The sequence below is a fragment of the Perca fluviatilis genome, chromosome 23 (assembly GCF_010015445.1).
Source record: "Perca fluviatilis chromosome 23, GENO_Pfluv_1.0, whole genome shotgun sequence".
Taxonomy (NCBI): Eukaryota; Metazoa; Chordata; class Actinopteri; order Perciformes; family Percidae; genus Perca; species Perca fluviatilis.
The window spans coordinates 1,495,251-1,522,316 of NC_053134.1; the positions used below are offsets into that span (position 1 = coordinate 1,495,251).

Here is a 27,066-nt window from a genome sequence, read left to right on the forward strand (position 1 = left end):
GGAGAGAAGAGACGTGCGCTGCGAGGTTAAGATGGTACGGTCCACGCAAGGGTGTTGTTGTTCGATGATCTCGGACTTTAACGTAACGATCCACAAGAGACACAAACCGATAGCTGAGGAACTAGCAGCCGTTCTCCAAACATTAAACACTGAGAGGCTTCGCTTTGCTACGGAGCAGCCACAAAAACTCCTCCACAGTCCCAACAAGTGTCCGCACGAACTCCAGGCAAACGTGGCAGAATATTCTCTCTGGGTTTTCAATAATTGGTCCAATAGTCAGTCAGTCAGTCAGTCAGTCAGTCAGCTGGCTGGTCGCTGTTGTTTGAAATATGTTTTCTATGGAGACGAGCTGAAGAGTTCCTGCCTTCGCCGCATGATCTCCATAAACTGTGCGTGGTCGGACGCGGCCTCCTGAGGATCAAGAGTGCGACAAAACAGCAGGCTGCAGTTTGAAAAGAATAAAAAAATGGAGTGGAAGCAGGAAGGGAGGGAGGGAAGGAGGGAGGGAGGGAGGGAGGGAGGGAGGGAGGGAGGGAGGGAGGGAGGGAGGGAGGGAAGGAGGGAGGGAGGAAGCTGTTTGGAGATCAGTGGGTGCTGCCTTCGTCAAAAGACTCCACCCCTGAGTCCCAGGTGTTGGCCGCCAGTTTCTCCTGCCGCCTCCTCATGATCTCCTGGAGCTCAGAGCCTGAACTCTTCTGGAGACACAAAGACACAGAGACAGACGGAGAGACAGACAGACAGACAGACAGACAGAGAGAGAGACAGAGAGACAGACAGACAGAGAGACAGAGGGTCCAGAGAAGTGAGGGCATGGGGAGGAAACAGAGTAGAGACAAAGACAAACAAGCTGGTTAGACGTGAATCACAAAATATAAAAAAAAAAAAAAAAAAATGGAAATCTTCCAGTTCTGGAGTCTCGCTGCTGCTGAAGCGTTTCTACTGGAAATCTGAAGATTTCATCAGCAAATAAGAGAGAAAATCTTCTGGGGCCGTATTACAGAAACATCCATTTCTTTCTTCCAATTTGGTATTACAGAAACCGTGACTAGCTTTAGGAATCCTATCTTATCTCAGGTTAGGGGATTCTTAGTCTCACATCGCCAGACCTTCCACCACAGCGCTGTGGAGGAAGGTCTGTCTAGTCCTCACAGCATTCCTGGATGGGAGAACAACTGGTGCTCTGGTTTATTGGCATTTCTTTAAACCAATCACAATCGTCGTGGGCGGGGCTAAGCTCCGGATGGAGCCACGGTGCCTCTGCTAAATAGTCTCAGGAAGGAACTGGTTCTGGTGGAACATGTGGACGTTCAAAAGTAGTTTTAGTCGTGCAACAGAAACCTCAGATTGGACAGATAGTCTAGCTAGCTGTCTGGATTTACCCTGCAGAGATCTGAGGAGCAGTTGAACCTTGTGTTGTCTTCCCATCAATCATGGACTTGTTGTCCTTCTGGATCAAAGTTTAATTTGTGGTGCTCTTTACAACGTTTAGGTTGCTTTTTTCGATGCTTTTGACGCTGTTTTTAAACATTTTTGTCACTTATTTCAAGGCTTTTTATATTCCTGTTCAATTAACCTAATTCATATGACATTATACCGAATTTTTCAGTTTAAAAAAAATGCAGAAATTATGTGTTATTTTGACTAATAGTTAACATCAGAGGATGGGTTCAATACAACGTACGTCCATGCATCCATGTTATTTTTTAGGCCGTTTGGTGGAAAGAATCCCTGATATAAGGACAACGCAAGGGTTAACCACAGTCCTCATGAATCCACCGGAGGTTAGAACCCCAACACAGAGAGAGGAAGGAGACGCACATCCGGCGTCGTAGATAGAGACTAATCAAACTCTGATTTTCTGACCTATCTGGGTACAAAGCAGTAATAGTGCTTATTTCGGCCAAATTGATTACTGGAAGAAACGTTAGAGCCTACAGATGTACACCGGCAGGTACGCCAGTAGAGCGAGAAACGCGATGAAACACAAATGATCCAAACATGATCCCGCGATCAAACTCACTCGAACGGCGTGACGCAGATATTTTATTTCACCTTGGTGGGAATATGCATTAGGGATTGTTAATCTGTCATTGTTTCTTTCTAGGGATGCACCGAATCCAGATTTTTGGGGTTGGGCTGAGTCCTGAACCCCCTGGTTGAGATTGTGCTGACTCCTCCTCCCATCCTCAGTCCATGAACCCAGTAAACACATGAATGAAGTAAACAGGGACTGTCCTTCCTTTGCTGTACCTGAAGTTGCTGCATTCTGGCTGCTGTCTGGAGATTCCTTCGTGCACAACTCGTATTCTTTCAGATGTTTCAGCAGAAACCAGAACCCAGTCAAAAAGCCCAATATTCAGCCCTATCAGAAGCCCAATCCTGGATTCGGTGCATCCCTACTTATTTCCTACATCAAGTTCTAATCCAAATTACCATGGTAACAAAAGAGTTCAGATGGGATCTGCAGGTTAAGAAGTTTCTGTAATACGGCTCACTCTCAGAGCGCAGGCTGTGGTTAGATGGTGATATTCTGCAGTTAACCGCCATGTAAACTCAGCCAGAGGCCTGAACCAACCTCAGGAAGCCATGGGGGGGGGGGGGCCGCTGCGAGCTGAGAAGAGCATGTGCGTGACAATATCTGCAGTACGAGCCAGGGAGCATGCTGGGTACAACAAAGTACTTCTAAGTACTTCCTAAAACCGGTCGCACAAAGATTTGTTAAAATGTTCAAAAAGTAAATGCATAGATAAAATAAAAACCCAAACACATACTGTGTATTCAAACTAATTAATAAAAAATAAATATATACAATATATATATATATATATATATATACACACTGTAAACCCAAATAAGTGTGTCCCTACACCTGTTAAGTGCAGCGACTTTGGCCACCTGGTCCGGCCCCCACTGCACTGACTTCTTTTGGGACTTTGGGCCTGTTATCGCACTTGTGGACTTAACTGATTTGCACATTTCTGGGGGGGGTCTGTGTGGTGACCCACAATATAAAGACATTCACTAGAGACTGAAACATCCTGCTATGCCCTGCAGTGCCCTGCACAATCGTTTTAATTAACCGTAACTCAATAATACGATTTAAGTAAGTAGAATTTCTTAAAAGGACAAATCCGGTGCAACATGTACCTAGGGGTTAATAACACGTACACACATGTACCAAGTTGACCGTTTTCTGGGATAACGCTAGTCGTCGGGGCAGAGGGTAAAGTAAAAATACATCTGTATTTCTACACCACTAACAATGCTCAAAATATCACCACACTTCCACGGTAGCATAATGAGGGTCCCTACATGTAAACCGAAGCATTGAGAACTTTGTAAGTGTACAGACAGTTTATTACAAAGATAGTTTAAAAAGACAGTAACGTTCACGTATACAAGCAGGCGCCGTCTTGGGAAAACAGTCTCGACCAGTCGAACGATGAACGCCGTGCAACGTGAGCTGAACTGTCACTTGAAATCTCCCACGGTCCGTGATTTCCCAATGGGTCGATAGGAATTACTTTTGTGAAATGTAATTACATGGAAATGCATGAATTATATCTGTTTATTAAAATATATGCACGGCGTTCATCGTTCGACTGGTCGAGACTGTTTTCCCAAGACGGCGCCTGCTTGTATACGTGAACGTTACTGTCTTTATAAACTATCTTTGTAATAAACTGTCTGTACACTTAGAAAGTTCTCAATGCTTCGGTTTACATGTAGGGACCCTCGTTATGCTACCGTGGAAGTGTGGTGATATTTTGAGCCTTGTTAGTGGTGTAGAAATAGAGATGTATTTTTAATTTACACATGCCCCGAAGGCTAGCGTTATAAGCTAATTAGCGGTTTGCGATAAAACTGGTCACATTCGATTAGCATGAAAACATGTCCTAGAGAACAGTCGACCTCGGTACACATGTTATTAACCCCTAGGTTCATTTCGGATTTGTCCTTTAACAAACTGTAAGTTGACAGTACTTATTCCAGTTAATTAATTTGAGCATTTGGGTTTACAGTGTACATAAATTAATGCTTAAATTACCAGAAATAAATAATGATTGCCACTTGCTTCAATTTCTACAAATCTACATTTACTAATGTTGGAATTTCTAAACATTTGTAGAAATAATTAAATAAATATTTAAATGCAGAAAAAAAAACATTTATGAAAGTAGAAATGTAGAAATAAAAGTGTGATATAAAAACACTGCTTAGAGTAGAACAAGTTAAAAAAAAACGTTTTTGTTAAAATGTATTGTTAATACAGTTAATTTATAAAATATTCTTAGGTATTCATCATTTGAATCAATAATAAGAAAAAATTGTTTTGACCCATTTGTCGACGTCTTTGTGCGACAAAGAAGGTAACATTCAGTGTGACATCTGTAGGATTAGCTGCCTGCTAATCAAAGCTAAGCTAGCACACAGAACACAGGTTTTCTGTTAAGATCTCATTCCAGCCAAGGGAAGATCTACATCCTGGTCTCTAGGGGAGGGGGGGGGGGGAGGGGTCAGGGGTCAACAGGTAGCAGGAAGCAGTGGTGGAAGAAGTATTCAGATACTTTACTGCAGTAAAGGTACTAATACCACACTGTGAAAATACTCTATTACAAGTTAAAGTCCTGCAGTGAAAATGTTACTTCAGTAAAAGTCTGGAAGTATCATCAGGAACATGTAGTTAAAGTATTACAAGTAAAGAAGAATCCTCACGTTTTAGAAAGTGGAAACACACACACACACACACACACACACACACACACACACACACACACACACACACACACACACACACACACACACACACACACACACACACACACACACACACAACACACAAACAACACACACACACACAATCTGTGTAATGTAAGGATCCAACCAGTTGTGTGTTTAATGGTCTCATCATCTCAGCGTGACTTGTAGCGGTTATATTGTTTAATATATTTTATTTTTTTATTTTTAACTAGTTTACTTTAGAATCAAACATCAGATTTTATAAACTACATGTAACTAGTAACTAAAGTAACTAGTAACTAAAGCTGTAACAGATGAATGTAGTGGAGTAAAAAGTACAATATTTCTCTCTGAAATGTAGTGGAGTAGAAGTAGAAAGTGGCATCAAAAGAAAAGACTCAAGTACAAGTACCTCAACATTTGGACTTAGTGCTGTACTGGAGTAAAAGTAGTTAGTTACATTCCACCACTGACAGGAAGTGGAGCGTTCTGGAGCTGATTCATTCAGGGAGTTTAGGGAGGAATTAACTGTACAGCCACAGCAGGGAGACAAATACTGGCGCTACCTTAAAATGCTGCTAAACATGAAACGTTCGGAGCTTCGTTCTGGCGGACAGATTCAGGAAATATTTATTTCGAAGCAATTAATTAATATGAAAAGTCAAACAAAAACCTTCTGTGGTGATGAAGAAGACTGAATACTAGAGTATGACTTGTCATTTTCAGATTTTAATTTGGTCTTTCATTAAAACAGGTGATAATCAGAGTCAGAGGTTGGGGCAAAGACATTGTTTTAGGTCTAGTATGAAGTCCTGAGGCAATACCGGCAAGTCAACACAGCAAAGTCTCAAGTCAAGACCAACAAATAACATGTCATGATAAGGAAAGTCCCAACTGGAGTTCAAAGTCAAGACCAACAAGTCCTAAGTCAAGACAAGTAAGTTCCAACTGGAATCCCAAGTCAAGTCAAGACGGATGAATCCTATGTGAAGCCCTAAGTCAAGACCAGCAAGTTCCAAGTCCAATTCCCAGACCCAAGTCAAGACCAACAAATCACAAGTGAAGGCAGTTAAGTCCCAATTGGAGTCTCAAATCAAGGCAAAATCAAGACAGTCAAGTCCAAGTCAAAAACAAGTCCCAAGTCAAGACAGGTAAGTCCCAAGTGGAGTCCCAAATCAAGACTATGTATTTATTTTTATTTGAATATTCCATGTCCAGACTAGAGAGTCCCAAGTCAAGTCAAACAAATGAGTCCAGAAAATACAGTCCCAACTGGAGTCTTACGTCAAGACCAACAAGTCCCAAATTAATATGAGTATGTCACAGGACCCAAGTCAAGGCCAACAAATCACAAGTGAATGCAGTTAAGTCCCAACAGGAGTCCCAAGTCAAGACCATCAAGTCCAAGTCAGGTCAAGTCAACATCAAGTCCCAAGTGGATACCTGAGTCAAAATCAGCAAGTTCCATGTAAAGACTGAAAAGTCGCAAGTGAAGACCATCAACTCCAATAGACCTTTTTCACAGCAGACATGTTGACATGTCATAGTAGGAACAGCACAGGTGTATTCAAAACCATTACTGATGGCTGCATTCCACTTAGGAGAGGTCCTGGTATTAAACCATTACTGATGGCTGCATTCCACTTAGGAGAGGTCCTGGTATTAAACCATTACTGATGGCTGCATTCCACTTAGGAGAGACCCTTGTATTAAACCATTACTGATGGCTGCATTCCACTTAGGAGAGGTCCTGGTATTAAACCATTACTGATGGCTGCATTCCACTTAGGAGAGGTCCTGGTATTGTGCATGCTGACTCACTGAAATATCTTTCTGGGACACTTGATGGAACTGAGCCATCGTTAAGGTTATCAATGTCAGCTGTGCTTTTCCTACTATGACAAGTCAACATGTCTGCTGTGAAAAAGGTCCATACAAGACTAAATCTAAACAGACAATATAGTCAAAAACAGCAAGTCCTAAGTCATCACAGGTAAGTATTGTCCCAGGTCCCAAGTCAAGACCAACAAGTAAGTTGAGATCAGAAAGTCATAAACAAGTCCCAAGACGAGACAGATAAGTCCTACGTGAAGTCCCGAGTCAAGACCGGCAAGTAATGTCAGGAATTATTGGTGGTAAAATCAAAGTGAGTCTGAAGTTATCAGATTAATGACTCGAGTCCTGCTTTGATCTCTTTACTTTTTCTTCATTACCGCTAGCTGTATTTGTTAACAGATCTGAAGACAATCTGCTAATCAATAGCAAAATTGATGAGTCTTACATCTGACAGAGTCATTGTAAAAACATTTTCGGGCATTGTTCCTTTAAATCTGTCCAACAGAACGAAACGGTGAACGCCCGTTTGTGAACACGATACCTTAATGAATGTGGTTACAGATTCAGAAGATCAAAGGAGGGTCAGAAGAAAACCTGCAGGTGGAAATAGACACCACACACCAGACCTTGGCAGAGTTGGGGGATAGAAAGCTTGAAGACAGAAAAGACTATCAACAGACCAGCAGCTTCCAGACACAAACACCCTGCCGCTGACAGGAACCAGACTTAATAAGATAACTTAATCTGATTATAAAGACACTAAAGGTCTCAACAACAGGGCGCACCGTTGGTTTATTTATTAATACATCATTCCCTCAAATGATTTCTGCTCTCAATTTACAAACTAATGCATCCAATATAGTTACTGCATTCCCTCAGATTACTACTTCAGACTCTGTGTGATAAGTTAAAAGTCCAAATGATATGATTTGTAGCCTCATTCAATAATTGTGATATCTTAAAAGTTTTCATAATTTAGGTATTGAGGCTGGTTTGAATTCTATCTGTCTGAAAATATCTGTTATTGACAAGTTATATGCAAAAATATTACAACTTTCTTCTCTTGAAATGTCATGACTTAATTCTCGAAATATTATAGCTTTAATGATTAAATTCTGACTTTGGAATATTACAACTTGGTGATAATATTACTATTTTATTATTAATGTCAAATTAAGTTCTCTTTACTGTGGTTACACCTCTTTATTTTAATAAGCAAGTATTTTATTTTAGATTTTTCCTCAACTTTCCATTTATTTATTTGTTTTCCTGGCAAAAAACTAATCTTCCGTTAAAGACGATTACTTAAGAAATTACTTACTTAAGTAGTTAGAGAGAATGCTATCGAATTATAGGGAGCTAAAAGACGCTCCCAGACTCAGAAAACATACAAGGAGATAACTTTGCTTTTCTTAATATCACTTTAAATGTAAATGTGTTCTTAATGGTAGAAAAAGAAGCACACAGACTTTTAGCTCCACATAACAAATTGAAAGTCATATATCAGTCACTGAGGGTGAAGATTTTTCATGTTTCTTTGATTTTGTCCCTGTTTGCTACTCGTGTTTGTCTGATGAACCAATCAGCTGCCTGGAAGCGCTCTGATCTGCAAGACCCATTTCCTCAGCTAACGTCCTTCAACATCATCCAACATTATCCAAAAAAATCCAACAACGTCCATTAACCGACTCACTGTACTGTGTGTCAGAACATCTAAACTCTTCTAAAATTACCCTTAAACCCAGAAAAGTTTTTTTTAAAGACCCTGAAATGACATGCTGACATAAAGTAACATTACACTGACACAATTAATTATCACAGCTAAATATAGACACTTTTCATTCATCATTATTCATTTCTCCAGGGTTTTTCTTTTTTGGAAACTGATCATTTTGTATATAATTTCTTTAAAAACCCTTTTGGAATAAAGCGACTTCTCAGAAGTAACGAGGAAAAACATGTTGCCGAAATGATGTCAGATGTTTCGGTGTCGATGACATCATCCAACATTAATCAATAAAATCCAATAATATCTTTTAACCGACTCACTGTACGGTGTGTCAGAACATCTTAATTCTTCTAAAATGAATCTTAAACATACAAAAGGTTTTATTAAAGACCCTGAAATGAAATGCTGACATAAAATAACTTTACACTGACACAATTAACTAGCAAAGCTAATTAAGCATCATTAAGACACTTTTCATTTATAATTATTCATGAAATACATTTTGCAACCTTCATCATGGACTATACATTTGCCTATTGCACACAGTACTTAAACTACTTAAACAGCTATTTTGTATATATGTGTTTCTCTATGTATCGTTTATTCTTACTAACGTTTAACATGTTTGTTTGTGTATGCACTAATCACCGAGGAAAATTCCACATAGGGTAACTACTGTGGCAATAAATTCCTTCCCGATTCAGATTTCGATGAATTTTGCTGATATTTTCTTAATCTAAATTCTCTGGGTGTCGATTACATCATGTGACCTGCGACACCCACCTCCAGAGCGGCCTTCTGGACGGTGACCTGGCTGAAGACTCGAGCGCCGTCGTCGGGACAAACCGTCTTCAGCTCCTCCTTGTTGAGAGAGAACAGCTGAGCGCCGGTCAGGACGCCGAGGCTGGTGATGGTGCTGCAAACAGGAGACACATTTTGTATCTTAAAGTCTGGACTTGCCATGAGTAATTATATTATTTTTCATTCCTAATATTTAAAATACTTTTCCTGTTTCTGGTGGAAAATAAAACGACAGCGCTGCGGAGTAAGGTCTGACTACACCACAGATGCATTCTGGGATAGGAGAATAAACTCTAGGTTGTTTGCATTTCTTTAAACCAATCACAACGGTCTTAGGCAATGCTAAGCTCCAGACGCAGCGACGGTGGCTCTGCTAAATAGTCTCAGGAAGGAACTGGTTCTGGTGGAACATTTGCACCCCCCAAAAGAAAACGCCACATCCAATATTAAATGAAGTGAACTGTTGACACAATACAGTAACGTGAGCTATTTAAATTAGATGATACATGGTTAAACCTCATTGGCTCTTACCAGTGTATCTCTGTGTGTACTTCGTCCACAGAAATCCCACCAATCAGTCCCAAAACCTCCCAGTTAGAGAGGAAATGATCTAACATATTCTTTATAAAACCTCCCAGTTAGAGAGGAAATGATCTAACATATTCTTTATAAAACCTCCCAGTTAGAGAGGAGATGATCTAACATATTCTTTATAAAACCTCCCAGTTAGAGAGGAGATGATCTAACATATTCTTTATAAAACCTCCCAGTTAGAGAGGAAATGATCTAAAGATATTCTTTATAAAACCTCCCAGTTAGAGAGGAGATGATCTAAACATATTCTTTATAAAACCTCCCAGTTAGAGAGGAAATGATCTAACATATTCTTTATAAAACCTCCCAGTTAGAGAGGAGATGATCTAACATATTCTTTATAAAACCTCCCAGTTAGAGAGGAAATGATCTAAACATATTCTTTATAAAACCTCCCAGTTAGAGGAGATGATCTAACATATTCTTTATAAAACCTCCCAGTTAGAGAGGAAATGATCTAACATATTCTTTATAAAACCTCCCAGTTAGAGAGGAAATGATCTAACATATTCTTTATAAAACCTCCCAGTTAGAGAGGAAATGATCTAACATATTCTTTATAAAACCTCCCAGTTAGAGAGGAAATGATCTAACATATTCTTTATAAAACCCCCCAGTTAGAGAGGAAATGATCTAACATATTCTTTATAAAACCTCCCAGTTAGAGAGGAAATGATCTAGCATATTCTTTATAAAACCTCCCAGTTAGAGAGGAAATGATCTAGCATATTCTTTGTAAATCTTTACAATCATTTCCTGAAAGAACCAAGCAGGCCGTCCAAATTTTCTTCTAAACTTGATATTTTCAGCGTGTAGCTCGCTAGCTTGAAGTTTGTTGATTTCTCAGAGAAGAAGAACTTTTATTAATCCTGCAAGGGGAAATTACATTTACATTACGTTTCCTGAAGCGACGGGCAACAGCCAGAGAGCGGAAGGTGAGGGACATCCGGATGTCAGGCAATTATCCTGGAAATGTACTTGCGTTGATCCAGACTAAGATTAGACCAATGGATCGTATTAAAAGGACAATTCTGGTGCAAAATGAACCTGGGGGTTAATAACATGTGTACCGAGTCGAACATTCTCTGGGATGTGTTTTCATGCTAATCAAATGTGTCTCTAGCTTTGAACAAGCTAACACAAACCGGTGGTTAGCTGCTAACGCTAGTCATTGGGGCAGATGGTAAATCGCTATTTTACACCACTAACAAGGCTCAAAATAGCACCACACTTCCACGGTAGCATAACGAGGGTCCCTACATGTAAAACCAAGCATTGAGAACTTTGTAAGTGTACAGACAGTTTATTAAAAAGATAGTTTATAAAGACAGTAGCGTTCATTTTACATGTGGACGCCATCATGATCAGTTGAATCACGAACACTGAGTTTGAGCTATGTTACTGGTTACTGTTCGTCGATCGACTGCTTCGATTAGCATGAAAACATGTCCCAGAGAACATTCGACTCGGGACACATATGTTATTAACCCCTAGGTTCATTTTGCGCCGGAACTGTCCTTTAAGTAATCGTATAAAGAGACTCACACTGGACTGAAGCCTTTGGCCGTCAGCCAGGCCTTGACGTCGGTAGGCGACGAGTCGTAGCTGATGCTGTTGGACGGCAGGCTGCCGCCGCTGCGAGAAGAAACCTGAATCTTCTTCTGAGCGCTGCGACCCAAAGTCAGTCTGTGCATCAGCTCGTCCTGAACCTCCTCCATGTTGGATTTCCTGCCTATAGGGCGGAGAAAAACATGTTACTGTACAGACCAGGGCTGCACGATATGAGGAAAATATGCAATAACGCTGAATATCGCGATCAAAGCGGTCCAACAGAGTGCTTCCGCGAGGCAAGGCAGCTTTATTTGTATAGCACATTTCAGCAACAGGGCAATTCAAAGTGCTTTACATAAAACATTAAAGAGCAGTTAGAAAACAATTTAAAACAATTTTAAAACATTAATAAACAAATTAAAACAAGAATAAAATTGATAGTGCAGTATAAGAATAAAAGTTACAGTGCAGTATAAGAAATTAAAGTTAATAAAATAGATTATTTAAGGAAAAGCAACATCAAAAAGATAGGTCTTTAGCTTAGATTTAAAAGAACTGAGAGTTGCAGCGGACCTACAGGTTTCTGGGAGTTTGTTCCAGATATGTGGAGCATAAAAACTGAACGCTGCTTCCCCTGTTTAGTTCTGACTCTGGGGACAACAATGTAGTCCCGTCCCAGACGCCCTGGAGAGGTCTGGGTGTGTCATAGTGTACAGACCTGTCCCAGACCACCTGAGAGGTCTGGGTGGGTCATAGTGTAGTAGACCTGTCCCAGACCACCTGAGAGGTCTGGGTGGGTCATAGTGTAGCAGACCTGTCCCAGACCACCTGAGAGGTCTGGGTGGGTCATAGTGTAGTAGACCTGTCCCAGACGACCTGAGAGGTCTGGGTGGGTCATAGTGTAGCAGACCTGTCCCAGACCACCTGAGAGGTCTGGGTGGGTCATAGTGTAGTAGACCTGTCCCAGACCACCTGAGAGGTCTGGGTGGGTCATAGTGTAGTAGCAGATCAGAAATGTATTTTGGCCCTAAACCGTTTAGTGATTTATAAACCAGTAAAGGGACTAAACACAGAGATGCATAAACACACTGTGATGCGCTCCAGATTGTATTGCAATGATTTATTCCTCCACATGTAAAATACAACTAGTACTGCAGTTACCAAATGTAAAGTTACTTTGTGAGGCGAAATAAGTGCGTTAGTGCGGCGGTCAACAGAAAGTGTTGCTCCCAGGCTCCCCCCTCTCTGTCAACGCCCAAAAAAACCAAGAGGTGAAGCAAACTAATGTGTTACTACTTCCGCTCAAAGCACAATGAACACGCCCTCCACCTACAATATAAATGCACAATATAATAATCAATAAATAATATAAATGAGACCAGAAACACTCAATATGTGGCTCCTACACGCGATAACGATCTAATTTGCGATAAATAAATCAGATAGTGTTCTCAGTTCTGCTGCTTTCAGTGTTCTGCTAAAATCCAACAAACTGCTTGTTGAGTTTAAAACCAATGACAAGAAACCATTTCCAACTTTATTTTAGTGAACACATTTAATACTGAATTGAATATAAAAGGCAGCACTAAAAAAAGAATGAGAGTTTCAATATTAAAGTGCAGTTTTTGGCTAATAGTACAGACTGCAACCAGTGTTTCCTTTAGGATTTTTTTTTTTTAGCAGTGGGGGCAGTTCTGTCCGAACAATGTTAATGTTTCCAGATATATGATATCAGGACGATGAGCTGACAGAACTGACAAGTTGATCATAGAATCAAAATTAGTTTTTGGTGGAGCTGTTGGTTTAATAGTCGACTCGGAAGAAAGCGAACATTTTGACAATAATCTACATCAACACAACAGTATGTGGAGTTAAACTGGACGGGTCCAATAACCTCTGAATAGTTCTACTGGTTGTTAAACTGGACGGGTCCAATAACCTCTGAATAGTTCTACTTGTTGTTAAACTGGACGGGTCCAATAACCTCTGAATAGTTCTACTGGTTGTTAAACTGGACGGGTCCAATAACCTCTGAATAGTTCTACTTGTTGTTAAACTGGACGGGTCCAATAACCTCTGAATAGTTCTACTGGTTGTTAAACTGGACCGGTCCAATAACCTCTGAATAGTTCTACTGGTTGTTAAACTGGACCGGTCCAATAACCTCTGAATAGTTCTACTGGTTGTTAAACTGGATGGGTCCAATAACCTCTGAATAGTTCTACTGGTTGTTAAACTGGACGGGTCCAATAACCTCTGAATAGTTCTACTTGTTGTTAAACTGGATGGGTCCAATAACCTCTGAATAGTTCTACTGGTTGTTAAACTGGACGGGTCCAATAACCTCTGAATAGTTCTACTTGTTGTTAAACTGGACGGGTCCAATAACCTCTGAATAGTTCTACTGGTTGTTAAACTGGACCGGTCCAATAACCTCTGAATAGTTCTACTGGTTGTTAAACTGGACCGGTCCAATAACCTAGTTCTACTTGATAAATTGCAATGTGAGCGGCAGCCAACGTTGCATTATGTCGGCAGGATAATTTAAAAGGCAACCGTGACTACATTGTGCGTCTGCCCTATTTCTGATACCGTGGTGGCAGAAATTTTGCCATAGCGGGCCGCCACTACAAAATCAACAAAGAGGAAACACTGCTACAACATTTTAGTGTCTTTTGAGAACTAATCACTAAACGAAATCCCGACTGTTCGCTGTCCTGGCTCCCAGATGGTGGAACGAGCTCCCTATCGACATCAGGATGGCCGAAAGCCTACACACCTTCCCCCCAAGGCTAAAAACACATCTCTTCTGACTACACCTCGCGTAAAAAGAAAAAAAAAAGAAAAATAAATAAATAAATATATATATATATATTTATTTATTTATTTATTTATTATATATTTATTTATTATATATATATATATATATATTCTTGAACCTGCACTTTCATATGTCTCTAGGCTTTGCTTATTTAAAGCTAATGTACTTGCACTTACTACTTGTTTTCTGGAGTTTGAACCTTCACAGTTTAAAGTAGGGTTGGGCATCATTTAGATTTTAACGATTCTGATTCCAATTCCGATTCTTCCGTTCGATTCTGGTTCTTATCGATTCTGGATTCCGATTCTTTGAGTGGTGGAGTTGTAACAGGTCACATGTTTATTTCACAAATAAGAGGAAAGTTTTATTTTGATTCAAAGCTGGGTTGCAGTTTGACAGGGCTTTTTCAATGTAAAATAAAGCCACACTAGAGCACCGCTAACTGTGCTCCACGGCTGCAACACGACAAGCGCCTGGTCGCTACGGAAACCCAAACTTGCACATGTTAAATTTGAACCCCATGATCGTCAGATTTGAAACCAAATCCTCCAAACGATTCCAATAAAGAAACTATTCCGATGGAGTCGTAATTTTTGAACCGATTCCAGGTAGGAATCAGTTCTCGATGCCCAACCCTAGTTGAAAGCACTTAATTGTAAGTCGCTTTGGATAAAAGACATGTAATGTAATGTAATGAAATGAGAGATGGCCCGATACCTTTTTTTGCTTCCCAATTGATTCGGATACCTGAACTTGCGTATCGGCCGATACCGAGTACCTATCCGATACCAGTGTGTCATATATTTTATTATGTTTTAACAACTGTATACTACTATCCCTGTATGGATGTGATATGATATATAACAGCTGTATACTACTATCCCTGTATGGATGTGATATGATGTATAACAGCTGTATACTACTATCTCTGTATGGATGATATGATGTATAACAGCTGTATACTACTATCTCTGTATGGATGTGATATGATGTATAACAGCTGTATACTACTATCTCTGTATGGATGTGATATGATGTATAACAGCTGTATACTACTATCTCTGTATGGATGTGATATGATGTATAACAGCTGTATACTACTATCTCTGTATGGATGTGATATGATGTATAACAGCTGTATACTACTATCCCTGTATGGATGTGATATGATGTATAACAGCTGTATACTACTATCTCTGTATAGATGTGATATGATGTATAACAGCTGTATACTAATCTTCGTATGGATGTGATATGATGTATAACAGCTGTATACTACTATCTCTGTATGGATGTGATATGATGTATAACAGCTGTATACTACTATCTCTGTATGGATGTGATATGATGTATAACAGCTGTATACTACTATCTCTGTATGGATGTGATATGATGTATAACAGCTGTATACTACTATCTCTGTATGGATGTGATATGATGTATATCTCTGTTGTCTGTCTGGCTCAGGTTAAACTCTTTGTAAAACATGAACAGTCAGTTATAATGGAAAAATAACATAAATAAACTACTTTAACGTAGATTTTCTTCAGGGCTTTATTACGTGGTATCGGATCGGTGCATAAACTCCAGTACTTCCAGATACCGATACCAGCGTTTTAGGCAGTACCGATACCGATACTGGTACCGGTCCATCTCTAAATGTAATGTTGTTGGACTCACGGTTGACAGGCGGCGGCCTCTGGTTGCTGTTCTCCCTCATGGCGACGCTGCCGATGTCGCTGGACGTGGTGCTGTTCTGGCGGCTGACGGTGCTGCCGGTGGCAGTGGCCGGCCAGGCGGGCTCGGCGCGGGGCGCGCCGGGGCGGCGTGGGGAGCCTGGTGGGCGCCGCCGGTGGCGGCGTGGGCGCCGGTGGGGGCGGCATGGGAGTCGCTACCGGTTTACTGGAGATGTAGTCGGTCCTGGTAGTCTGCTTCTGACAGAGGGACAAGCAGAGCTTATATATTTGTTGAAGCTGATGCATAAATGTTTAAATCAGCAAGCCCCCACAGGTCTGGAGTGAGTGCATAGGTGCTCTCAGGGCTGTGGGTTCAAGGACTAGAGGAGCTCAGAACGGGAACTGCCAGATCCCGAAATGTAGTACTTCATTTGGACAATCAGCTTTCTCTGTACAAGGCACAAAAGCTTGGAATGGTTTACCCACTGAACTGAAAGGAGAGACAAACTGGGTCCTTTTCAAAACACAAACTCAAAGACTCTTTAATCAGAGGTCAAGCATGTGACCACTGACTGTCTGCTTCGTTGTTATTGTGTTATACTGTATCATTATGTTTATTTTAACTATGTATTGTTGAACTTTATGTAAAGGGCCACTAGGGACTGACATTGAGAATTAGCTTAGGCTAAAATGTTGTAGTATGTAACATGAGTTTATGTAACATACTTGTCCCTATTCAAATAAACTTAAATAAATAAAAAATAAATAAAATATTCAGAAACTTCTGATTCACAGAAGAAATAGCAAGGGATACTACAGATTACATTACATAGCCTAGAAGATTTACTTTCAGGTACTTTCTTCCGGTTGCTATTTTCTTGAACTATTGTAGAGGAATATGCCGACTTATTGGGACTTTCTTCCCAGTATGTATACGGTTAGAAAATGGCTGTGTGTCATGTGACCTTGTTATTGGTACACGCTGTGACTATACAAATCACAACATTGTCACTTATTGGGAGCAGTAGGCTAGATGTAGCCGGTTACCTCCAGGATCTGTGCTAAGCTAGGCTAGATGGAGCCGGTTACCTCCAGGATCTGTGCTAAGCTAGGCTAGATGGAGCCGGTTACCTCCAGGATCTGTGCTAAGCTAGGCTAGATGGAGCCGGTTACCTCCAGGATCTGTGCTAAGCTAGGCTAGATGGAGCCGGGTACCTCCAGGATCTGTGCTAAGCTAGGCTAGATGGAGCCGGTTACCTCCAGGATCTGTGCTAAGCTAGGCTAGATGGAGCCGGTTACCTCCAGGATCTGTGCTAAGCTAGGCTAGATGGAGCCGGTTACCTCCAGGATCTGTGCAAAGCTAGGCTAGATGTAGCCGGTTACCTCCAGGATCTGTGCTAATCTAGACTAGATGGAGCCGGTTACCTCCAGGATCTGTGCTAAGCTAGGCTAGATGGAGCCGGTTACCTCCAGGATCTGTGCTAAGCTAGGCTAGATGGAGCCGGTTACCTCCAGGATCTGTGCTAAGCTAGGCTAGATGGAGCCGGTTACCTCCAGGATCTGTGCTAAGCTAGGCTAGATGGAGCCGGTTACCTCCAGGATCTGTGCTAAGCTAGGCTAGATGTAGCCGGTTACCTCCAGGATCTGTGCTAAGCTAGGCTAGATGTAGCCGGTTACCTCCAGGATCTGTGCTAAGCTAGACTAGATGGAGCCGGTTACCTCCAGGATCTGTGCTAAGCTAGGCTAGATGGAGCCGGTTACCTCCAGGATCTGTGCTAAGCTAGGCTAGATGGAGCCGGTTACCTCCAGGATCTGTTCTAAGCTAGGCTAGATGGAGCCGGTTACCTCCAGGATCTGTGCTAAGCTAGGGCTAGATGGAGCCGGTTACCTCCAGGATCTGTGCTAAGCTAGGCTAGATGGAGCCGGGTACCTCCAGGATCTGTGCTAAGCTAGGCTAGATGGAGCCGGTTACCTCCAGGATCTGTGCTAAACTAGGCTAGATGGAGCCGGTTACCTCCAGGATCTGTGCTAAGCTAGGCTAGATGGAGCCGGTTACCTCCATGGTTTTGTGCTAAGCTAGGCTAGCGCTGGGGGCGTCAGACAGAGTTACAACATGCACAGAGATGAGGGTATGTATGGACTTATCTAACTCTGGGGGATACAGGGAATAAGATAAAGTCCCAATAAGTCTGCAGGTTACTTTAAAAGACTATATGAGGAACTGTATGTATTAGAGATGTTCCCGATACCGATACCTAAACTTGCGTATGGGCCAATACCGAGTACCAGTGTGTTAAAAACATATTTTATTATGTTGTCTAAGCCGTTTTTTCCAGTCTTTTGTACCCCTTGTGTAATAATGCTGGTATAACCTCAACCCTGTTATGCACGATCACGTTACAGACATCATTTATTCCAGGAGAACCTGTTCTATCAGGATATGTACGCTGCGGGGATGCCACATGAATGTATAAATTGTTATAGGACTAGAAAGACAAAAGAAAAGACTCAACGGAAATGAAACATCACAGAAATGTACTGAAATCACACAGAGAATCTTAATTAGAAACAGGACAGTCTGCAGATGTTTGGACAAAGACATGATTGAGTTTTAAAGAGCTGATTTAAAAACAGAAAACGTGTCTGCGTCCAAATATTCGCAGACTGCACTCGACCTTTTGAGTTTAATAGTCTAAAGTTGTTGGTCGTTTACCTCGTTCAACTCTCCCAGTAGTTGCTGGAAACGTGAAAATGAAACACATGAAACATGGTGGAGATGAGACGGTGAAACCAAAACGTGATTTTTCACAGCAGCAAACTCACTGCAACCAAATCTACAAACACCTACTGAGATTATCTTCTAAACTGTTTTATTATTCCACTAAACGTGTAACTCAAAGCCTAAAAAAAACTCTGAAAGGAACAGTCTGACATCCAGTGGAATAATCCTGTGAGCCGTCCAACAACCTGATTTGAGATCCAGGATGTTTTTAGACCAGGGGTCACCAACCTTTTCTCTTCCTGGGTACTGAGTCATACGAAGGGCTACCAGTTTGATACACTCTTCTGAAATAACAAATGTGCTCAGTTTGCCTTTAGTTATATATGATTATTAATGATTAATGATAGTTATATGATTATTAATAGTTATATATGATTACTAATGATTAATGATAGTAATATGATTATTAATAGTTATATATGATTATTAATGATTAATGCTACTCATCTATGTGAAGACACTGATCATGTTAATGATTTCTCACATTAATTATCAACAATGACTTAACAAGGTGGGAAACAGATAATATCAATATTACATTTTCATTTTTAGAACAGGGCTGAGGACTACTCATGTGGTCCTTGGGGGCTCCCTGGTGCCCGCGGGCATCGTGTTGGTGACCCCTGGTTTAGCGTAACGTTCGGACACCGTTCTTGACTATCGGCCGTATCCGGCACATCTGATCTGACGCAGCTTTTGGGATTCGTGGTGCTTTACCTGAGCATCGCCCCCCAAAGTGCAAATCAGGGATGCACCGAATCCAGTAACATGCAATAACATTTCACAGATGAAAAGGGTATTTTACAATATTTTACTGTTACAAAAGTGTTAAATTTAATAGCACAAGAGGTAAATTAAATCCTTTTAAACTAACATCAGGTTAAGTGACTGTCCTGATATTAAATTAAGCTAACACTAGCTTCTGTTGGTAGCCGTTGGTTGTTCCAGGACATATGTAGCCTAGCTCAGCACAAACTCTGGAAGCAGGGGACACTGGGGCTTTATTGTTTTTGCTATGGCTAGCAAACAATATGCTAGTGGTTTATAGCTTGTTTCTGCGATGTTATAAGAGTTGTAGCAGGACATACAGTATTTAGCCTAGCTTAGCACAAACACTGGAAGCAGGGGGAAACTGCTAGCCTAGCTGCATGAAAACCAGAGAGAATCCACCTTCCAACAACTTCTTAATCGGTCTGATTTACAGGTTATATGTTGTTTATAGGACAGGTGTAGACATAAAGATATTGTGGTTTTAGCAGCGGTTAGCATTGGAGCTATTTTTCCCCAAATGTGAGACTGTTCCTTTACATAAAGTCCACAGAAAACACACAGCAGCACAACAACACGCAGCCACAGGTGGCCCTACAGTACCTTGAACAACTCAAACTCCTTCTTTGGCATCATAAGCTTTCATTTTTCAAAATAAAAGGATGAGACAGAAATGTGAAGTGATGAATGATTGAATGAAATTATCAGATAAACATATATAAAACACATATAAACCCATATAAACATGTGTGTCATCGATCGTGTGGCTTTCATTTTTCCAAATAAAACAAGAGTGAGGAAACACCAGAGCAGGGGGAATGAGAGGGGGAAACACCAGAGCAGGGGGAATGAGAGGGGGACACCCGAAGCAGGGGGAATGAGAGGGGGACACCAGAGCAGGGGGAATGAGAGGGGGGGGGGGACACCAGAGCAGGGGGAATGAGAGGGGGAAACGTAGCAGTGTAAATGCAGCCTGAGACAGGAGTGTGATGAATGATTATATGAGCAGAGAAAGACGGCGCTGGTACCTGGATGGTGTGGCTGTAGATGGGCTCTCCTCTGCCGGTGATGTCCACGGCTTTGGTGATCTCCAGGATGTTGTTTGGCACGTAGCCGGACGCCCCGCAGCCGTTACGCACCTTCCACCACTGCTTCCTGTCGTCAACCACCTGACAGAACCAAGAGGAACAAACGCTGGCTTGACCAGTCCTTCCAGAAGAATGCGAGTGAGTTTTTTTGTGATTGTTGCGAGCAAAGATCCTTGATTATTCAGCACGTTTTCTTAAAAAATGTGATGGAATATGCAATATATGATATTTATGCAAATTTATGCGATGAACTTGCAAAAACTGCAGTTTGATGAAAAAGAGAAAACAGTGATCCCCCGCCAACACTCTGCTTTTCGATGATGTTCACGTCGCGTAATGACATCACTTCATAACGTTCCCATGGCAACAGGGGGAAATGGCTGCTCTTGCGTGAAGTAAACGCAACATTTTCAACTTTCTGATAAGATATATTATGGGACTTTTTTGCAACAAAAATGCGGAGATTATGAAATCATGCAAGCACCGCATATTTTGCGCGGAAATCAGCAATTTATGCGGCGAAAGTGCGGCGAATTTGGAAAAGTGCGCCCCCCCCCGGAGATCAGACTTTGGCTGATTATGCGTTGAATTATGCGATCGCATAATCACGTTTTTCTGGAGGGACTGCTTGATTATGGGAAATTGGCTCACCAGCGCCCCCTACAAAGTTTCAAAGAAGTAGCCCCTGCGGTGCGTTTCACCTAGAGGTCTGAAATTTGGTATGCATAGGTGTCACCACCAGACTTACAAAAAAGCCTCTTGGAGCCATACCCTAAACCCAACAGGAAGTCAGCCACTTTGAATTTAATTGCATTATTATGACTTTTTTATAAACATTTTCAGGGACTGTACTGCTCCTACAGGTTTAACCTGATTGGTCAGTATAATCTAAAGACCAGTTCTTCACTGATTGCAGCTTTAAGGCGGTTACACAGCGACCAGACGGCCGACCGTCGGCAGTAGAGCCAGTCGGGCTGATCAGTCTCCCCGAGTCGGTCCAAAAAGTTCCTCAGAACACACCAAACAGACGAGACCTGATACGTCTCCATAGCAGCAGGCGGCGCTAGTCTTGTCGCCCAAAAAAGGAAAACCGGCAGCTGATTGGACGAACGCGTCATGTGGGTCTGGCAACAAATTAAGTTCTATTATATTTTGACATTATATTAATGATGTTTGGAAGTTTTGTTTTGATTAAGATGATATTTTATTGTGATGCTCGCCTTTGATAATGTTTCTGGAAATGTATGAAAGTTAGAGATAGAGATGTTGACATCTTACAACCATTGAAATGTGAAATGAAAGTTTGGGAATTGCATTTCTTTTTTAATCTTCAGAAAATTGTACAGAGTTTGGTTGGTGGCTGGTCAGAAAAGTCTCCGTTAGATTCATCACCTGTGCATGAAATAATAAATCTTTAATAATTATTATATTATATTATTTATAGATATTTTATATTGTTTATTAAAAGGATCCCCATCAGCTGATGCTGTACCAGTCAGCTACTCTTCTTCTATTATGAAACAAAACAAAAAAGTTTGGGGATATTTTTTTAAATCTTCAGAAAATTGCATAGAGTTTGGTTGGTGGCAGGGACGCACCGAATCCAGCATTGGGCTTCTGATTGGGCTGAATATTGGGCTTTTTGACGGGGTTCTGGTTTCTGCCGAACCTTAGAATTTGTTCCCCAGGGAACCGAACCCTACGCTGTCACTCGGCGCTCTACGCTGGTCGCCGTAGTGACGGCGCCGTTGGTTACGGGAAGGTGTTTACGTAGGTGGAGCGTTCAATGCAGCAGGCTGTGAGGAAGTGGACATGGATCTGGTGAGCAGATCAAGTTGTTGTTTGGCAGAACTTTCAGTCAAAAGAAGGCCATTCAAGTCCAGCTACATGTTCAATCTGCTCAATGCTGATTGGTCTGGTGGTGGCGAGGACCCTAAACTATACACAACATGGCCGCTGTTACAACATCTGGTCTGAAACATCTGAAAGAATACGAGTTGTGCACGAAGGAATCTCCAGACAGCAGCCAGAATGCAGCAACTTCAGGTACGGCAAAGGAAGGACAGTCACTGCTAAAAACTGGTGTTAACCAGACGACCATTACCAGCTTTGCCTACACCGAACAAACAGTGGGCCTCAGATCACCCAACCAAAACCATTCATGCAGCAATTGGTGTTAATGAACTGAGGATGGGAGGAGGATTCAGCTGAATCTTAAGCAGTGGATTCAGGATTTGGCCGAACCCCAAAAATCTGGATTCGGTGCATCCCTGGTTGGTGGCTGGTAGGACTTACAGAGATATATTTAAAGCACTAACCTCAACGACCTCGTCTTTGAGGACCGACAGCTCCGTGTTGTTTCTCGCCACAAAGTCATATTTAGATTTGGCAAACAGGTTTGGTTGGACTCTGCTGTCGGCATCGAAACTCCTGAAATACAATCAACCAATCACAACAATCTCTCATTATAACCAGTTACAGTAGAGCTCAACAGTGACCGCCCTCCCTCCCCCCCCCACCCCCGTTCTATATCTCCACTGACATTTCATTAAACGCTGATTATAAAGAGTTTGAAGTCTGGGACCGAGCCAATCAGCTACGAGATGGATCGTGAATATTCGGCGCAAAAAACATTTTGGAAACCGCAAAAAAGGCCAAGTTACAAGACTAGAAGCTCGCTCTAACAGCGAGTTCCACCAATCAGAGACGTTGCTGTTACGCTTAGGATTGTGGGTAGTGTAGTTTTTCTCCTTAAGATCACGAATTAAACTTCATACAGACTTCTAGCGTCTACAGGAGCAGAAACTTTGGTTAGCTCGGGGTCAGTTTACCTCGGAAAGTGTGTGTGTGTCTGTCTGTGTTTATGCGCACGTGTGTGTGTGTGTGTGTGTGTGTACGCGTTGTGTGTGCGTGTATGTGTGCGTGTGTGTCTGTGTGCACATGCTATTGTGTGCATGTGTGGGCACTTGTGCGTGTGTGTGTCTGTGTGCACCTGTGTGTGTGTGCATGTGTGCGCTATTGTGTGCATGTGTGTGCGCGTATGTGTGCGTTTGTGTGTGCGTATGTGTGTGTGCGTGTGTGTGTGTGTGTGTGTGTGTGTGTGCGTGTGTGTGTGCGCATGTTGTGCGTATGTGTGTGCGTGTGTGTGTGTGCGTGCGTGCGTGCGTGCATGTGACCACACTGTTGAGCTCTATGTTCGTAGAAGAATGTGACATTTAGCTATAGGAAGTACAAATATCTGATACTTAAATGAAAATAAACACACACAAATCTAAAATAAAAATGTAAGTAATTTCCAACTATGAACTCAATAGCTGAATATTAAAGGGGATCAGAGCTACGAAACATTAACTTTTGGGCGTTAACGATATCCAGCCGCGGAGAAGTGTCCCGAGGTCAGATCTAAATCACTCAGAGAAGATTTAAACAGAAATCCAGTTCACAGAAGATCAATAAATCAGTAGAAGAAGAAACATAAAAAAAAAGGGAAGTTTTGAATCCATTCTCTCAGATTTTAACGTTTTCTTTCAGACAAACACAGAGCAGCCAATCAGAGTGAAGAGATGATCAGCAATCAACCAATCAAGAGTCAGATAAGAGGAAGTGAAACGGAGATTTTATGGAACATGAAAAATGTCTTAATCATCAATTAAATACTTAATATGTGTCGGTACACGATCCGTTCTGCGCGTGTGCAGATGAAAATCCTGTTTTACGAGGATTTACTACATTGCACTAGCGGTTAGCCGAATTAGCTGTTAGCTATATAAACTAGCGTTAGCTTCCCAGTGGAGGCTAGCGGCAGACCGCTACAACTACGACCGGAAGCGTGGAACAAATCGTGCAGTGTCCACTATCCTCGGTAAAACCCATTGACATATTAAGGTAAAACTATGTGTAAAACAGGATCACGCTGCACGATCTGTTCCACGCTTCTGGTCGTTGGTTTAAACGTTAGTTTAGCTAGCTAGCTAACCGCTAATTCGGCTAACCGCTAGCTGAGACAGCATGTAATAATTTTAAAAGACCCTCAAAATAAAACCTGAAAATAACCGTTAACATATATAACAGCTGTAACGTCAGTTCTACTTTACTTGTGCTCATTTAAAATACAATCACTCAATACTTGTCTTTATTGTTATTACTATAAAGTCTTAATTTAGCTGTTGCCTGCTTTTCCCCCAGTGTTTAGCTTGAGTTAACCTTATTTTAGACTGAATCAAGCTGTCAGCTAGCTAGCAGTTAGCCAAATTAGCTGTTAGTGTAGTTAAACTAACGTTTAGCATCCCGGTGGAGGCTAGCATGGAACAGATCGTGCAGTGTAATCCTGTTTTACCGAGGATACTCGAGAGGATACTGGACACCGCACGATTTGTTCCACGCATCCGGACGTAGTTGTAGTGGCCAGCTGTTAGCCTCCATTGGGAAGCTAACGTTAGTTTATATAGCTAACAGCTAATGTCTAATGTCGTACATCCTCGTAAAACAGGATTTTCATCTGCGCATGCACAGCACGGATCGTGTACCGACAATATGTATTTATGTATTTAATGATGAATTTGTCATCTTCTCGGCCCCGGTCAGGATAGTAAAAGCAGATGTGGATCGTTCTCAAGGCCCCGTATCGCTAAGGGTTACGGGACTGTCCGGCGGCTCGCTCTAACGCCAGGTCCTTGATCCAGGATGAGTCGCTTTGTAATGAGACTGAAGGAAACTACCTGTTGAGGGAAGGCTCACCAAACACTATATATAATAATAACAAAAACAAAAAACACAAAATAATAATAATAACAAAATAATAATAAAAAAAAACAACAAAACAAAAATAAACACACACACAAAATAACAAACAACACAAAAATAATATAATATAAACACACAACAATAATAATAACACAACAAACTAAAAAAAACACACACATAACACATATAATATACAAACAAAACAAAATAAAACAAAACAATAATAATAATAATAAACAAAACACCTATCAATAATAATATCAATAAACATCTAACAATAATAACAAACACACACACATCATCAATAAACAATATCATCAATAACAATCACATTAATATACATAAAAAAACAACACAACACACATAAAACACAATCACCACATCATAATATATCATCATCATCATCAATAACACATCAAATCATACATCATCATCATTAACACATAACAATCATCATCATCATCATCATCATCATATCGAAAGAATAATATCATCATCACATCATCATCATCAAATAACATCAACATCATCATATCATACAATAACAACACAAATCATCACACATCAATAATATCATAAATATCAACACAAATATACATCATCATCATCAATATCATCATCAAATATCATCATCATCATCATCATCATCATCAAACATCATCATCATCATCATCATCACATCATCATCATCAAGAGATAACATAAATCAATAACACAATACAATCATCACAATATCAACATAACATCATCATCATAAAACATCAATCATCATCATCATCATCAATATCATCATATATCATCATCAATAATCAAAATATCATATCACAATATCACATCATATATCAAAATACACATCACAAGATTAATAATAATATCACAACAATCATCATAATACACACATCACAAAATATCAATAATCATATCAATATAATAATAACCAATACACATCAACACAATAAATCATCATACACAAAATATCACATCACGTAATATCATCAATAAGTATATAATACACACAATAAATAAACACATACACACATACCAATAATAATAATACACAATACACACAAACAGAGAGACACACACATACATAAATAACAATAATAAAAACACACAGATACACATTATGAATACACACATACACACACAAACACATTAACAATAATAAACATCAATATATAACATAAACATACACACAATAATACAGAACACACACACACACAGACACACAAAATACAGACACACAGATACAAACACACACATAAACACACACAACAAAAACACACACACACACAATACACACAGACAGAAAAAAAAAAAAAAAAAAAAAAAAAAGAGACACACACAGAAACACACACTAACACCATTTATTTAAACACACAGCAAATATTATTCATTTGTCTCTGTGTTGGCATCTTGTTATGCATTTATTTCTGTTACTGTCTAATAAATCAATCAATGTGTTATGTGACAGGTTATAAAAAAAGGGTATCAATACCTTTTATGTGTGTGTGTGTGTGTGTGTGTGTGTGTGTGTGTGTGTGTGTGTGTGTGTGTGGTGTGTGTGTGGTGTGTGTGTGTGTGTAATGGTGCGGCGTAGCTCTCTGTGTGTGTGGTGTGTGTGTGTGTGTGTGTGTGTATTGTGTGTGTGTGCGTTTAGTGTGTGTGTGTGGGTGTGGTGTGTGTGGTTATGTGTGTGTGTTTGGTGTGTTAGTTTGTGGGTGTGTGTATGTGTGTGGCGTGTTTTATTGTGTGTGTGTGTGGGTTATGTTATGTGTGTGTGTGTGTGTGTGTGTTGTGTGTGTGTAGGGGTCTGTGTGTGTGTATCTGTGTTTATGTGTCTGTGTGTGTGTGTGTGGTTTTGTTTATGTGTGTGTGTGTGTGTGTGTGTGTGTGTGTGTGTGTGTGTAGATCCAAACCTCCAGTCTGGTCCTGAG

The 27,066-nt window shown here is 40.8% G+C and overlaps 1 protein-coding gene across 1 annotated transcript in view; it reads right to left on the bottom strand.

Moving 5' to 3' along the window:
* Positions 1-507: 507 nt before the first annotated feature.
* eps8a (epidermal growth factor receptor pathway substrate 8a) overlaps positions 508-27,066 on the bottom strand; it is a 67,405-nt gene continuing 40,846 nt past the window's right edge. Inside the window, 10 exon segments of the mRNA XM_039792404.1 lie at positions 508-695; positions 9,089-9,221; positions 11,246-11,432; positions 15,753-15,892; positions 15,894-16,006; positions 18,462-18,485; positions 19,902-19,937; positions 20,327-20,467; positions 22,705-22,821; positions 27,028-27,066. The exon segment at positions 27,028-27,066 is cut by the window's right edge and continues 99 nt beyond it. Of these exon segments, the coding sequence (XP_039648338.1) occupies positions 585-695; positions 9,089-9,221; positions 11,246-11,432; positions 15,753-15,892; positions 15,894-16,006; positions 18,462-18,485; positions 19,902-19,937; positions 20,327-20,467; positions 22,705-22,821; positions 27,028-27,066 (1,041 nt within the window). The 3' untranslated portion in view covers positions 508-584.